Below are 14,967 nucleotides of genomic sequence, written 5' to 3'. Positions count from 1 at the left end.
TGAACAAGCTGCCCTCAGCTGCCCCCACCTCCAGCCCTGTCCCCAGCCCTTATGTAGTGGAAAGGACTCCTGTATCCTGGCCATGCTGATAAATATGGAAACTCCATCTTTATTGGCTGTATAAACATCTCTGTCTGTACATATATTTCATACATCATAATGCAGGGCCTGAAGGGAGGGCCCAAAGGGTGGCCCCAGCAGCACAACAGCTACCCCCTTTCCCCAAAGCCCTATCCGCACTGTGCAAACCAAGGCCAACAGCTCCTGCTCCCACTTCCTCCCAAAAGTCACTGTATAGGGAGAGGGTCAGAGGTCAAGGGGGTAGAAGACAAGAGGGCTTGGTGGGGGAAGATACATGTAAGTGCTAGAATCAAACACTGAAGCAAAATGGACAACTGGCCCAGGCAGCAAGCAGGGATAGGAAGGGGAGTGAGGGGCCCGGCTGCCCTCTGGGACACTCACTGCCCTGTCTACCACAGAAGACATGCTCTGGAGTCTCAGCCTGCATCCCAGGGAACTAAACACAAGGGTACCACTGGTAGACAAAGGATGGCAAGGGGGAAATAGGAACAAAGGCCTCAGTCTCTGCACCTCCACCTGACAGTCCCTCTCTCACACCATTAAACAAGTAATGGGCACCCATTTATGTGTGTCCAGCTGGAAGAGCCGGAGACTCAAATTCTCTGTGGAACTCTGGTGCCTAAGCAGGTGGTGAAGGAGAAGGTGAACTCTCAGGAGAAACGAGACTCTAGAGCAGTCTTCTTGGGACAGCAGTCAGTGGAAGGAGGGAGGACCCAAGAGAGCCCCCTGGCCCAGCCAGAGGGGATGATAGCAGCAACTGATTCACATGATGAAGACAGGGAACAAAAAAGAGGAAATGCAAGGAGAAATACAGTGGTGAATAGGGAGTGGGCTGTCTCTACTCCACTCTACAAAGCCTCAGGCCCAAACAGCGGCTGAGACGGTGTTCACTCCTCTCCACTCACACGGGCCAGTGGGGAAAGTGGACGTGGAGCCCACTGGCCAAAGCAAGAAGGACCCACCGACATAACCACCCTATTCTTTGGGTCTGCCCCTGTCCAACCAGGGACTGAGCCCAGGGAATGATGAGAGGGGTGGCACCAGGTCAGAAACATGGGCCCAGAAGGGCTTGGCAGGGGCCAGATCTAGTAGGGGCAGAGTAACTATCACCCTTGGGGCCTCAGGTAAAGAAATCCTCAGGGAAGTCAGGAATTGGGTACCTGGTCCTGTAAAGGGGCAGGAGAGAGAAAAGGGGCCGGTGTGTGGGAAAAGCCCCTAGCCACTCAAGGGGTGCAGGTCCACTTTGACTTTCTCCCCACAGCTCAGCATTCCAATGGTGGGGAAGAAGCCCCCAGAGGGTACAACAGCATCCTTCTTCCCGATGATCTTGCCATTCCGAGTAAAGAAAACCTGGGGGGAAGGTGGGGAGAAGAGTAGAGCAGGCAGCTCCGGCCTCTTTTCTGCGGAAGCTGGAGCTACACAGGACTGAACCCCTCTCATTCCCAACTCCCAGCATCGCTTGCGGAGACTTGCGGTGATGCAAGAAGTGACCACAAGAGGGCGTCCTAAGAGAGTGTCCCAGCCAGAGTCTCCAGAACTCAGCGATCCCAATACCTCAGAACAGGAACAGGCCCACAGCAGCGCCAGGCCTTCCCCTCTTCCCTACCCTGGCTCCATTTTCTATTCCCAACAATATCAGCCCTTGCCCAGGCCCAAGAACTCTAGTCCGACCCCAAACCCTCCACACTCACCACCACCTTCTTGCCCTCATGCTCCTGCTCTATCTCTTCCCCATCTTCTTCCTCTTCCTCTTCCTCCTCTTCCTCTTCCCCTTCCTGGTGCAGGTACATGACATTCCGGACATTTCGTACGGCTCGGGCAGTCGGGGACAGAATCACTGTGTCACAACTGTCATCACTGTCACCTAGAAGACCAGGAAATCTGAGCTCCTGTGGTACTGCCCCCACCCTCCACCCCACCAGCCTGGTTGGCCCCACTCACCCTCACTGTCCAGAATGTAGTCCCGGGGGAACATGATTCCACAGCCCATAATATCCCCTTTGTAACAGCGTGGCCCAAAGGGGTCCCCCACACCACTGCCATGGAAGATCTTCCCATCATCTGTTGGAGGAGGGGAGAGAACACACAGTGAAGGAGGTGCTGACATTCCACACCCCCAGAGCAGCCCCTGCTCGAACTTGACATTTCCCTACCCCACCCTCTGGCCCAGAGGAAGGGAAAAAAATAGGTGAAACAAAGATGCAGAGACAGAAGTGGCAAGAGGGCACCAGATTAAAAAATAGAGAGACAATGTGGGCCCACTCCAGGGGCTAAGGGGGAAATTCCACAGGGAACTGGTCAGAGAGGGGAGAGGGGCCAGGGATTGGAGGGAGAGGTGGGACCAGGAACTCACCGTTTGTCCTTTCTAAAGAAAGCCCCAAAGAAATCAAGCTGACCAAAAAAAGAAAATGCAGAATCTGCAGGAAGGGCACAGAGGGAGCCAACACAGAGGCCTGGAATGTCCAGTTTGGGCCCAGATCCCCCGCCCTTGCTCTGTTCCCTCCTGGCTTTTAGGGCTTAAAGGAAAAACACAGATGAGGAGAAAGCAGCTTTGGAAGGAAAGCAGATGACAGCAGGGGAAAATCTCTCCAGCCAGATGCTGGAGGAGAGGCCACTTAAGAGGGGTCAGGAAAATGGATGTCCCTGAGTCTCTACATCCCCCACAACCCCAGCTTCCCCAGGGCAGCCCACGCTCACCTGCATGATAAGCCACAGACCCTCTGCTCCAGCCAGGGTGTCTGTTCTTGGGATAATCCTGCACAAAGAAGAAAAAATAAAATCTATGGTACAACACACAAAAGAGGACAGGAGACAGTAGCATCTGAACCTTCAGTCTTCTGGAATAGGTTATAACTCAGACAGCTGCTCACCACCCCTTCAATCACTTGAGGTTGCAGAGGAAGCAGGGAAGGTGAGAAGGATTCTTGGCTTTCCTGGCCAGGGCTGCAAGCTGCCCCCCATCCAGCGTTCTGTGTGTGTGGTATGGTCATGACACTCTCTCAGGTCCTCAGTCACTTGGGATCTGTACCCTTACACAGCAGACACACACAACCAGGCTCTGTCACAGATTAAGACCTGCCCTCTGCAGCCTGGCCCCTAGATTTCCCAAGAGCTCCCAGACCCATCCCAATAGCCGCCAAGCTGAGCAGCTCCACAGGCAAAAAGCAGCACTAGTGTCTACCTTCCGAGCCAGCCCCAAGGCGATGTAGCATTTCTCTCCAGGGTCTACGATCTCCACCTCGAAGTAGTGGCTACGAGTGCTCAGTGGGTGCCGGGCCTGGGCCAGCCCTACATCAACGATGCTCTTGCCCTTGCCCAAGTACTCCAGAAGCTGTAGGGGAAGAGTGGGGGAGGAAGGTAAGGACGCCTGCCCTGGAAACCTGGTTCCAAGGCAGTCTGGGGATCAGTTTCCTATGTTCCAAAAAAGGCTGGCTAAAAGGTAAAGGATCCTAGAGGAGCAATGTGGGCCTCAATGTTCTAGGAAGGCATGGGAGAAGAGGGATGAGGTCAGGAGGTGAAGGTGGCGACATGAGGAAGAAGGCTGAGCCCATTGCTGAATGCTGCACCTGCCTGCCTAGTAAGCCAAAGACCCTCTCCTTGTTTGGGGGGAGACAAGGAGAGCAGCACAGCAACCCAGATGGCTGAGTGCTGGGAACCACACTAGGGGCCTCTAGGTTACATCATCACTTCCCTGAATAACTCTGCCGGGAAACATACACCCAGGGCCCCTGAATAAAAGAAAAGGAGAAGTGAGGACTAGGCTCAGAGGAAACCTGACCACTTTCATAGAGGGGCTAATGGAGACAGGTTAGGTGCCAACTCCAGATGTTTGGGGGAGGGAAGATGAGCTCAGAAGCCAATTCGGTCTGGGATGGAACTGAAATAATTTCTTAAGGTCTTTGTTTCACTTGGCTTCAAACAGAGCTGTTCATAGCTGGGATCAGGGAGGTGCCGAGGGTAGCCAGAGAACTTAGAAGAACCAGCTCTACTCCATTTAATGTGAGGGAGGGGAGTAGGCAGAACAAAGCTAAGACAGGTTTTCTGATTCCCAGCCCCTTGGTTCCCAGCCCCTCGTGACTCTTTCGAGCTGGAGCAGAGGGGTGGAGAGGGGAGATGACTGATGGGCTCTTGGGGCTCTGCAGTCCCACAATGGTCCTGTCTGGGCATGCTGGGGCAGCAACCCCCAACCTGGGAGGATTTATTTATCAGTTGTCATGGTAATAACCGGCCTATGACTCAACCCCATCCCCTCTTTCCCCCACCTTCGGCATCACCTGGGATTCCTTAATCCCCTTTTAATTAGCCAAACTGCCCGTAAGAGTTTCTTCTACCTTCCCACCCTTCCAGCCCTGAAGAATACACATTCCCTGGGGACCTCCTTCACTTATCCCTGGCAAGCCTTGGGACGCTGGCCTCTCACCCCACCAAAGACCACCTGCCTGAACAGGAAAGGAATTATGCTCACCCTCATCAGCAAGAAAGCCTCTGTCTTCAGCACCCTGTCCAGAGAGGAAATAAAGGGACTCGGTCCCCTTCTTAGCTCTGGATTCCCAAAGCCCTGCCACCTCAAGTCCATCCTCCCTTCCTCTCCAAAGAGAACTGGAGGCAGGGAGCAGGGGAGGGAGGGTAAAAGTCAGAGATGTACAGACCACCTAAATCCACACCCAGGCTGACTCCTCTCATTCCTACAGCCAGGGCCTTACACATCTCAGGTTACACTGGTTCTTTTCTATTTATACTCCTAGCCCAGTCTTCTCCATATATCACACTAGAGAGGGGTCCCCTGCATTGCCTTCTGAATTTCTGGATACTAATTAAGACCCACACTATTTGGATTCTGTTTATGGTCCTCTGTGTGTCCTCTGCTTGGCCTGGGTTCCTGCCCTGCACCTCTCCCCACAAGTGGGAAGGGATGCACACTAACAAGCTTTCACCCCATCCAGTCCAAGCAGCCCCCAGCCCACCCTCTCCACCTAGCATTGCAGAACTGGGTGGGGGACCCCACAGCTGCCCTTGACCCACTCCATCCAACTGGCCTCAGTGTAGGAAACAGTGTTCTCCACTTCAAGAGCCAAGAGACAGAGGATCCAGACCCTGATCCTTGGGAAAGACCCACCCGACCATTCCCTGTACCTCAGCCCTGAGAAGGGCAGCACTGCAGTTTCGTCCATGGATAGGGTGGGGATGCTTCTTTAAGCTAAAAGGCCAGGAAAATGAACCACACTAACATGTGACTCTAAAACCCACTCCCACTCCATAGATCAGTTCAGACAGACTACTAATGGCCTGGGAAACAAGATCCCTGCACAATTTGCCCTCTTCAAGAGAGGAACCACCCACCCCTCAGAATGGAAGCCACCCCAATTCATCTGCCTCTTGGATCCATTCACCTGCTATTGAGCAATGTCCCCCCAAGCCTTCCAGAGCCTTCTCAGAGCACTTAGAGGGATGGAGTGAGGGGAAGTTTGGCCTCCCTGACAGATTCTTGCTTGAACCCACTCTTCCCCTCCTTAGACTACGGCTATTAGGAACCTAGAGGAGATGGGAGGTTTAGCCCTAGAGTCTTAGTTGCTAGAAGCTTGATGCTGGTCCCTCAATCTGTACCTCAGATGCCTCTTAGTTTGAAAGAGAATCAATCAGACCTGGGTTCATATCCTAACTCCTATTACTTACTAGCCACTAACCTTGAGTAAATGATTTTCACTTCTTTAAGCCTAAGTTTCTTCATCAGTAAAATCAGGATACTACTATCTGCATCTCCAAAAATGGGTGAGAAGACAAAATGAAGGGAGTTTCAAGTGCTTAGCACAGAACCTGACACCCAGTAGGTGATCAATACACATTTCTGCCTTTCTCTAAATCAGAAATGGGGGTTATACTGGAACATGCCAACATATCAGTGCTCCCTAAATATTAACAGTCACCCCAAAGCTATAACAGACTGGAAAAGCCAATCACAAATTAGGAAATGATTTTTCATCTCAGCCTTTACATCCAACAGGAATGGGCCCTTAGGCTCACAGAACTGAGCACTGTTTCTCCAGGACAGATGATGACCTCCTAGATGATGACCCCAACTCACTGCCTGTCCTATCTCCTTCCAGTGTTTCTCTTCAAACAACGCCCAATCCACAGAAATGTTCCTCTACAACTTTGGTGGAGGTAGGGGGAACCCTTTCCTTGGGGCTCTCATGCCCCCATCTCTCGTCCCTCCAAACACGACCAAAACCTTAGGAGGCCAAACAGGTAGACTCAATGCCACAGAATGGAGGCTGCAGACCAGAGTGCAGAAAGCCTACTGCACTCCACCCTCTCCTTGTACGAGTAGCACCTTCTCAGACTCTGCTCTCCTGCTGGTATCTGCCCTCCTCCTCTTGTCAGCAGAAACCCTAATCCCCCTTGACAGGAGCAAGGGAAGGCTCAGTGCCCTGAGGGCCTAGAAGCAGCTGAAACAAGAACCAAGAACATGCTCCCTACCAGCCAGCTCAGGCCCCAACACGGTCTCCTCCAGGGTTGGGTCCATGAAGGACCCCTGGGAGGGTAAAGCCTCATTCACCCCACTTTGTGTACCAAAGCTGTTGCCCCGTCACTAAGGAGATGTCAGAGGAGATCTGAATAGAAAACAAAGACAGAATGAGTCTAATCCCCAAGCTTTACCAACTGCCCCCCACCCTTCACTCATTACCTCACTTTGCAAGGCCTGGAGTCATGGACGAGATGACAGGCAACACCTCCATCCCTGAGCAACACAGCAGCAACACCTCAACACCCTCAGAGTTCTGGGAAGGGGAACTCTTTAGGAGGGGAAACTGAGGCCACAGGAAGCAGGGGAAGAATTCCACTCAAGAAAGAGACAGGTCTTAGCCGGTGTGGATCAGTTGGTTAGGCATCACCCATGCACCAAAAGGTTGCCGGTTCAATTCCCGGTCAGGACATGTGCCTGGGTTGCGGGCTCAATCCCCAGAGGGGGCATACAGGAGACAGCCAATTGATGTTTCGCTCTCACATCGATGTGTTTTTTTTTCTCTCTCTCTCTCTCCTTTCCTCTCTCTCTAAAAATCAATAAAAATGGAAGGAAGGAAGAAAGGAAGGAAGGAAGGAAGGAAGGAAGGAAGGAAGGAAGGAAGGAAGGAAGGAAGGAAGGAAGGAAGGAAGGAAGGAAGGAAGGGCCATGTCTAACTATAAGCAAACATGACTAAAAGTTAACAACTGTTGAATCTAGATAGTGGGTATATGAGTGTTCACTACAATTTTTTCAAGTTTTCTGTATGTTTGAAATTTTTCATAATGAATGTTGGAGAGAAAAAAAGGGTCAAAAATTGAATTTTCTCTTCTTTATGGGAAGAACCAGTGAAAGGGGAGAAGAAAGGATGACTGAGACTCCAAAACTGAGGAAAAGGGCTAGGAGTAAAAGAATTCTAAGGCAGCCAAATAAACTCACCTAGGAGGGCCTTGGCTGAAGAAACTAGACAGGAGAATCCCAGGGAAGTGGGAATTGAAGCCCAGGAACTCGAGATTCATCTTAGGAGAAGGGGAAAGGATGAGGGGAGATGACTAGCTACAGGAGAGTGGGCTTGGGTAGAAGGTAAGAGCACATATTAGACAGTGGAAAGGCAGTGGGTAGGGATCAAAGAATGAATATCAGGGCTTAGTTTTGTCACTAATTCATGTTCTGACATTTGAACAAGTCCCTTCACTTCCCTGGGACTGTTTTTTCATCAACAGCACAACATGGTATTTGGGAATGTGTAGCTGTCCCAATGTCTAGGGGAGGGGGTACCAGCATCCTATGTCTAGGAGCTGAGGTGTTAAGCACCCTGCCCATCAATGAACCGTCTCACCTAAAATGTCCACAGCCTTTGCACTAAGAAACCCTGGACTGCTGGCACCAAAGCCTCTCCCAAACCTTTATGGTTCTAAAGGGTGCTCTCCTGAGAACATCACCCAGGGTGGGACAAATAGGCTTCAGCACAGCAAAGGTCTGAGGTACCAGGTAAGGGCTCCCCACAGAGAGGAATAAAAAAAAAACAGGAAGAGGAAAGAAGAGGACAGTTGTGTTGGACACAGAAATAGGAGGCGCAGACACCGTCCAAATGAACTCTCCTAGGCTCTTCCAGGCTGACACAACTCTGATCATTGGGTCAGAAATTCAGGGATGATCACAAAAGGGAGGAGATCAAGAGACAAGTGAGATGAAAGGCCAAGGAAGTGGAAGAAACTGGGTAAGTGACCCTCATTTGAAAGATGGGGTAGTTGGCAAGACTAGAACAGAGGCACATGTCCCTCAGGAGGTGCATGCCCAATCTGCCCCAGAGGAACAAGTGCTCAGGGAGTCATATGCCTACCCTGCCAGCTGTCACAAGCTAGAGTGAGGGTCTGAGAGAAGAGCCAAACTTAACGGTTTATGTCTAAGAAAGAAAAAATTCTTCAGCACATGTCCTGAGGGCATTGTGGGGAGGGCAGGGAGGAATGAAGGCTATTTATAAGTGTCTACAGGATTCTGCATCAATTAGAAAAGATTGCCTGGGAGGAGCCAGGAGCAGAGTGAGGACAGGTCCAGGCAGGGAAAGGATGCCAGAAAAACACTCTTGAGGAGAGGTCAGGGATGAGAGCTGGAACATAGCCCTGGCTCAGTCCCAAGTTCAACTCTGTAGATGTTGTCAAAATGATGGTGGAAGGGGAAAAGAAATGGAAGAGATAGGGTCAAGGAGTGGGCATCTGAGGCCTCCTGACTCATAGTCACTACAATCCTTGGACCCTAGTGTCAGGAGGGGGTATAGAGTACCAGAAGCAGCAGGACCACACACTTTCTGCCATTTTCCCTGAGTTTGACTCACTCCAGAAGGGTGGGAGGGGGGCCTTGCTCATAATCCACTTCCATCCCCCGCTGCTTCTGTTTTGCTATCAAAGGCTGATTTGAAAACAGCCTGGGTTGGGGTGAGAAGGCCAGGGGGTGGAGAAAAGGTTGAACTGGGAGCAAGAGAGCAGCAGAGGGACAATTCGAAGTGGGAGGCCTGAGCAGTCCACTAGAGGCCAGGGCCAGACCCCTGACTCAGCATCCACTCACTCCCAACCCTGCATGAGGTACAGAGCATAGATATGAAGAACTTCCCTCTCTCAAGGTCCACATACTTCCTAAGAAAGCTTAAAATCCAGGGAAAGACTAAAGCAGGCATGACAAGAAGATGTATAAAAAAAGCAAGCTTTGGAGGGTCAAGGATTCTCACTGATCTTCCTGTGTCTCTATTCTCATCCTCCATAAAATGTAGGGGAAGACAGAAGAGATTGACATTGACACTTACTCAAAAAGATCTCAAAGAACCTTCCCACATAAGTGGGAATTATGACCACACTGCCCCATAGTACTGTGAATGGAAAGCTTGGGCCAGCTAAGCTGAGATCAAGCCCAAAGGAGGATCCAGGCATCCTGCCTCCCAATCAGTCCTAGCCTCTCTAAGGGAGGTGTGCAGGGCAGCAGAAGGCACCAGGTGCTGAAGGAACCAAAGAAGACAAAGGAGAACTACTACTTGTTCCAAGAGTAAAGCTCTCAGATGAAGGGGAAGGGAAAAAAGCGAATCAGCAATAAGGAGAAAACAGATCAAAAAATCATGTCAAGACCCCAGGCTGTCCTGCCAAAATTCCCATTTCCCAAAACCCTCACCCCCAATTCTAAGCAATTCAGACATGCTTATGTGGCCCACAGGTATTGTGCTCAGCCCTCCCTGCCCCACCCCCACTGCCCCTTACTTACAGTTCCACAGACTCTGACATCATGCAGCCGGCCCCATTCGTCCTCATAACTGTCCACCATCATGACACTGTCATCCTCTCGGCCCAGCTCAGCGTTGAGGTGCAGCCGTACCTCCTCACCCAGGGAGTGCATGCCCACTGCTGGGAACAGCCCATCTGGGGACATGGGCATGATGGTGGAGCCCACCTGCAGTGGGGGGAAGGAGGGAGCTGCCATCTGGCTCACTTTTCCACAGCTCATCTAATTCTCACAGGGTATTTTTGAGATGATGCAAAAATAATTATCATATACACTGACAGACAGAAAAACAAAGGTATAGAAAAAATTTTTAAAGCTGCTAAGTACTCCTGGCCGAGCAAGGTATCCACAGAGCTAGAAGACAAACACAAGTTTCTCAACTTGCTGCCAAATACGTTTGGTATGAGTGAGTGTACACTGAGGCAGGAAAATGCTGAGGCCCCGTTGCTGAGAGAGTAGGACCTCTCAGCCAAGGCCCAAGGAAGCAATTTTCCCAGGGTGGGAGCTGAAGCTGGGTGGCTCTCTCTGCTATGTGCTCTTATTGCATCTCTTCACTACTGAAGAGGAAAGGGAAGAAGTGAAACAGGGAAAATAAAACACACAAAGGACATATCCTCGAAAGTATTCAAGTCAAAAATTCAAAGAGGATCTCCAGCTTATGCAGCCAGGCCATAATCTTCTCTTCTTTGTTCCTGCTCAAAACCTTCCCCCCAAATCACCCAATTCTGTCCCGTCCCCTGCCCCCCCCCCACCACCAATTTCTGCTCATCTTCTACTGCACTAACTGCCCCTCTGCAACTTTCATCTGGGTAATGTCCCAGCTTCCCCTGGGCAGAAGTGTCTTCTCCTACCCACAGGAAACTTCAGGAGAACCTGAGGCTGGACTAAAGATGGGAACTGAGCGGGTATGTCCCTGAGCAAGCCCCAGACAGCAGACTCTTTCTTATCACTCCCACAAATTCTTACACAGCTCCAAACTGCTTAAAACCAACTTGGGACTTCCCACTTACCCGCTTCCCATTTTTGGTGAAGAAGATCTGAGCAGTCTGCACATCAAAGGACACAGGCTCAATACCACAGCCAATCCGGTCCCCGGAGTTGCACTTTGACCCAAACTGGCGGCCCTTGGCTCGGCCATTGTACAGCCTGTGGACAGAGTAGCACAGACACAGGACCTGAGCTGAGCCTCCCAACTTCTCCCCAGTACCAATAGCTGAGGCCTCATGTTGCTGCTCCCAGTCATTCTCTGACAGTATATACCTATGTCCTAGCATGACTTCCACCCTTCCCTCTAAGTCTGCAAACCTCCAAGGGTAGCCGTTAGGCCACCTTCCTGTCCTGATCAGAAAAGTCTATGAAAATACCCCAAGAAAGGTGAAGGAATGGCAAAAGCTACTCTGAAACAGTCCTTTATATCTAAGATTCCAGAATCCATAGGAAGGAGGTCAGGTTCCACAGAAGGCAACTCACTTGCCATCATCAGCATGATAGGCTACAGAGTCAGGCAACCAGCCAGGCTGGTGATCCAAGCTGTAGTACTGAGGGACCAGCCCCACGGCAATGGTACCTCGGACACCACTGTCCACAATAGACACCTGGAGGGAGAAGAGGGCCGTTAGCACATATGGGAAATGGGAACTGCTAGGGGTTTGAGAAAGCGGGGTTAGACATCAAAGGGGGCTAAGGCTCAAAGAGACAACAGACATGGGAATCAGCGAAAAAGACAGGACACTCAGAGGGAGAACTGGGAGAGTGGGAGCCTACTTCACCGTGATTACTTAGAAAATAATTTCCAATTAATGGATAGGAGATTAAGTAGATGCTGGGCTTGGGTTAAGGGGTGGGAAAGGACATGGATCAAAGTCTGGGATATGGGTCAAAGTCTACTTAGATGAGGGGCAGAAGAGCAGAAGGGACAACATAACAGGACTTCAGGGCACCTATCTCTCAGATTAGGCATCATGCTATCCTGTGGCCTTTTCCCAGCCAACAAGCCAACAGGACAGCCCTGGTGGAAAACTTAAAGGTCCAGGCTGTGAATCTAGTAAAAAAAGGTCCTTGGAGCTTAATGATCTCACCCCCTGCTCTGCTCACCTCAAAATAATTGCTGTCCTTGGTCAGGGGTCGAGAAGCCACATAGCAGCCAACTTCACCGGAGTTTCCATGGTAACTGAAGGAGAAATGAGTGGGAAGTTCCATTAGCAGCCTAGCCCAAGAGTTGGGGGAAGGGCCTCATCTCCAGCCCCCACCCTGTGAAGGCCAGCACAGAGGAGAATCCATTAGGCCACACTTTAGGACATCTGCACAGACACCATAACAAGATACTTGAGGTTACCCACTCCTCCCGCTGCCTCCAATCAGGGTCCAACCCATGCCAGACCAATGCAAGCCTGGTTTCTTCATTTCCAGGGGGAAAAGAAAACAGAGCCTCCCTTAGTTGCCTATTAGGGGTCTCACAACCCTGTCTAACCTCAATCCCTCATGCTGCAGCTTCGGCCCTTTTCCTCTGGCTCTGTCCTCAGTGGAGCTGGAGAACGGCTGGTCTCCATCCTCTGTACCAAAGCCCTTCGTAGATTGGAAGACAGTTATTCAGTCCCCACTCCTCAGCTTTCTTGTTTCCAGGCTAAATAGCACTACTTCCTTCCCCCCTTCAGTGACAACTCTGTGAGAGAGTTAGGCTCAGAAGGAGTCAGGGAAGGGGTACAAGCCAGAAAAGAGGGAGAAAATAAACACAAACACACAATCCAAAGGGTTGTAAGGTGGTGAGCAGGATGCACTACATAACTGTCCTTCCCCAAACAGGAAATCCACTGTCTTTGAAATGGCCATTCTTCACCTAAGGCAACCCCTGAGACACAGCCAGAAGGAGACCCACTGGAGTCTTCTCAACAGGCACTTGGGCAACTCCTGAGACCCCCCTGTCTCTCACAGGACTGCTTCCAATGCAGACCAGGATAGTGACCCAGGGACACAGGCAGAAGGGAGTGCAAAAGGAAGCAGCACACACTGCTCCACTCAGAAAGGCCTCCACGGTCAACAGCATTCCCCTCCCAGTGCAGTGTAGACAGTCCTCTGCCTCTAAAAAAGCTTGTTTTCATCTCTAAGATCTGACACAAGAAGGAAAATATGGAAAACTGCCCTCAACTCACCTCAAAGTGTCTCCATCTACAAGAATGTGCTTGAACCTCTCCTGATACCGGAAAGCCCGGACCTCCCGAATCTCCCGAATTCGCCTGCGCCAGTTCAGAAACCGGTAGTGCAGATTGAGGTCATCCATCTTGTTCATGAGAACAAACCTGCGGGTGGGGAGAAAGGGATTGAGGAGGAAGCAGGGCCCTTAGCAGAGCATCAGCCTGCTTTACCAGAAATGTGGTGAGCGCACTGATCAGTTGCCCAGATTGACCTCAACAATCTCCATCCTCATTCTTTCGTTCAACATTTACTGTTGTAGGTGCTAGAGACATGCTGTGAACGAGATGGATGGGATTCCTGTTCTAACAGGGCTTCCATTCTAGTGTTAAGGAGGCATGCCAGACAAAAAACAGACATAACCATGTTAGACAGTGGAGGAAAAAGCAAAGTGAGGTGATAAAGAATATGGGGTGACCTCTATCTAAAGAAGGCGTCTCTCTGAGAAGGTCACATTAGAGTTGAGATGAGAAGGAGTCAGGCGTGTGAAGAGTCCAAGAAAGAGCATTCCAAGCCCAGGGGACAGCGAGGACACAAGTCCTGGGATAGAAGGGAGCTGGCATGGTAGAGAAATAAAAGGTCAGGGTGGCTGGTGTATAAGGAATATGAGAGACAATACAAGAAGAGGACAAGAAGAAGGCAGGGGCCAGATGAAGGCCCTATAGACCATAGTGAGGAGTTTGAATTTTATTCCAAGTGTGATGGGAAACCTGTGGAGGGTTTTAAGCAAGGAAATGATACAAACTTAAAGTTTGTCAGGTCTTAAAGATCATTATGCTGTTGTTGGAGAACTGAGCAAAAGAGGAGTGAGAGTGGCGAACAATTAATTACGAGGTTGTGGCACCAATTCAGATGAGAGATGGAATCCCCTAAAATGGCAGCAGTGAAATGAAGAGAAGAATGATCTGGGTATTTGAATCACTAATGGTGCTAACATACGAATAAATGAATGAATGAATTTTTTCCTCCTAGGAGCTGAAAGTGAGAAAAAGGTGAGGTACTTTTCCTATCCCCCAAACCCTGAGACAGGGGTTCCATCAAGGCCTGACAGTGCTTTGCACACAGTAGGTGCTTAGTAAGGCTGAGCTGGGCTGAATTCAATCCCAAGGCACGCATTAGACCCTTTTGCAGCAGCTACAAGCCACCACGTGGCCTAGAAGGGTAAGCACCTGCGGGGCAGTCGTTCCACTGCCCTCACTCGGTCAGGGCTCCATCCGAGGTAGATGCCAGCGCCCCGGACCTAGGGGCATCTGCTTCCCCAGAACCCCACAGCCAGGGCACCGGTGAGTGACCGCCGCACCAGCCCCCGCCTCCACGCCGGGCCCGGCCTGGTCACTCAGAAGAGACCCGGGGGCAACGCGGCCAGCCTGTCAGTGTGACTACGCCCAGTCTCCTCAAGCCGGGCACCCGGCCGAGGGTCCAGACGGGGTAAGCCTTGAGGCTAGAGCGCAAGGCGCCGCCCACGACCCCGGAGCCCTCGCCCAAGACCCCAGCCTCCCTCCTCCCGCCTCCCGCCTCAGGCCCCGGGGAGACCTGAGATCCCTGGGACCCCGCCCCCGATCCCCGCCTACCGGGGCCGCCGCGTCCTCCTCATCCATAGGCCTCTCAGCTTGCACTCTAGCTCTTCAGCCGCCGCCACCACACACATCCGGGTCCCCGCCCTACCTACGCTCCCCAGGGCCCGCCTCCCACCACCATGCCCAGCCAATCCAAAAAGATCTAGGACGACAGGCACCTGAAAGAGCCAATAGGAGGACGCAGGCAGAGTAGGGCGCGGCCCGGTGAACCGGGTACCTAGCGCTGGGTCGGGTTTGGTAAACCCGGGTGTCGGGAGGGTGGGAGGCGGCGACGTGGCGGCACGCCCGGCGCGCTGGGCGGGCTGGGTGCTGACGGGGCGGTGCAGGGGTGGCTCCGGCGCTGGGTGGGGC

General features: G+C 51.6%; 1 protein-coding gene across 1 annotated transcript; it reads right to left on the bottom strand.

Annotated features, from left to right (window-relative positions):
• Positions 1-81: 81 nt before the first annotated feature.
• SPRYD3 (SPRY domain containing 3) lies at positions 82-14,722 on the bottom strand. Its single transcript, XM_081129841.1, has 11 exons — positions 14,611-14,722; positions 13,000-13,146; positions 11,945-12,020; positions 11,321-11,445; positions 10,861-10,996; positions 9,833-10,018; positions 3,263-3,412; positions 2,779-2,836; positions 2,023-2,142; positions 1,773-1,945; positions 82-1,431 (listed from the first exon to the last, which is right to left on the bottom strand). The coding sequence occupies exons 1-11, from the start codon at positions 14,685-14,687 to the stop codon at positions 1,297-1,299; spliced, it is 1,383 nt and encodes a 460-aa protein (XP_080985967.1). The 5' UTR covers positions 14,688-14,722; the 3' UTR covers positions 82-1,296.
• Positions 14,723-14,967: the final 245 nt, after the last annotated feature.

The sequence above is a fragment of the Miniopterus schreibersii genome, assembly GCF_964146895.1.
Source record: "Miniopterus schreibersii genome assembly, chromosome: 2".
NCBI classification, from domain to species: Eukaryota; Metazoa; Chordata; class Mammalia; order Chiroptera; family Miniopteridae; genus Miniopterus; species Miniopterus schreibersii.
This window is presented reverse-complemented; position numbering and strand designations above follow the sequence as displayed.

Bases quoted from the DNA above. Each gene is read 5' to 3' on its own strand.
- SPRYD3 (XM_081129841.1), bottom strand. From the start codon at position 14,687: ATGTGTGTGGTGGCGGCGGCTGAAGAGCTAGAGTGCAAGCTGAGAGGC. The intron at 13,147-14,610 runs GTAGGCGGGGAT...CCCCACCCGCAG, and splicing joins AGGAGGACGCGGCGGCCCCG to GTTTGTTCTCATGAACAAGA. The intron at 10,019-10,860 runs GTAAGTGGGAAG...CCCCCACTGCAG, and splicing joins TCACCAAAAATGGGAAGCGG to GTGGGCTCCACCATCATGCC.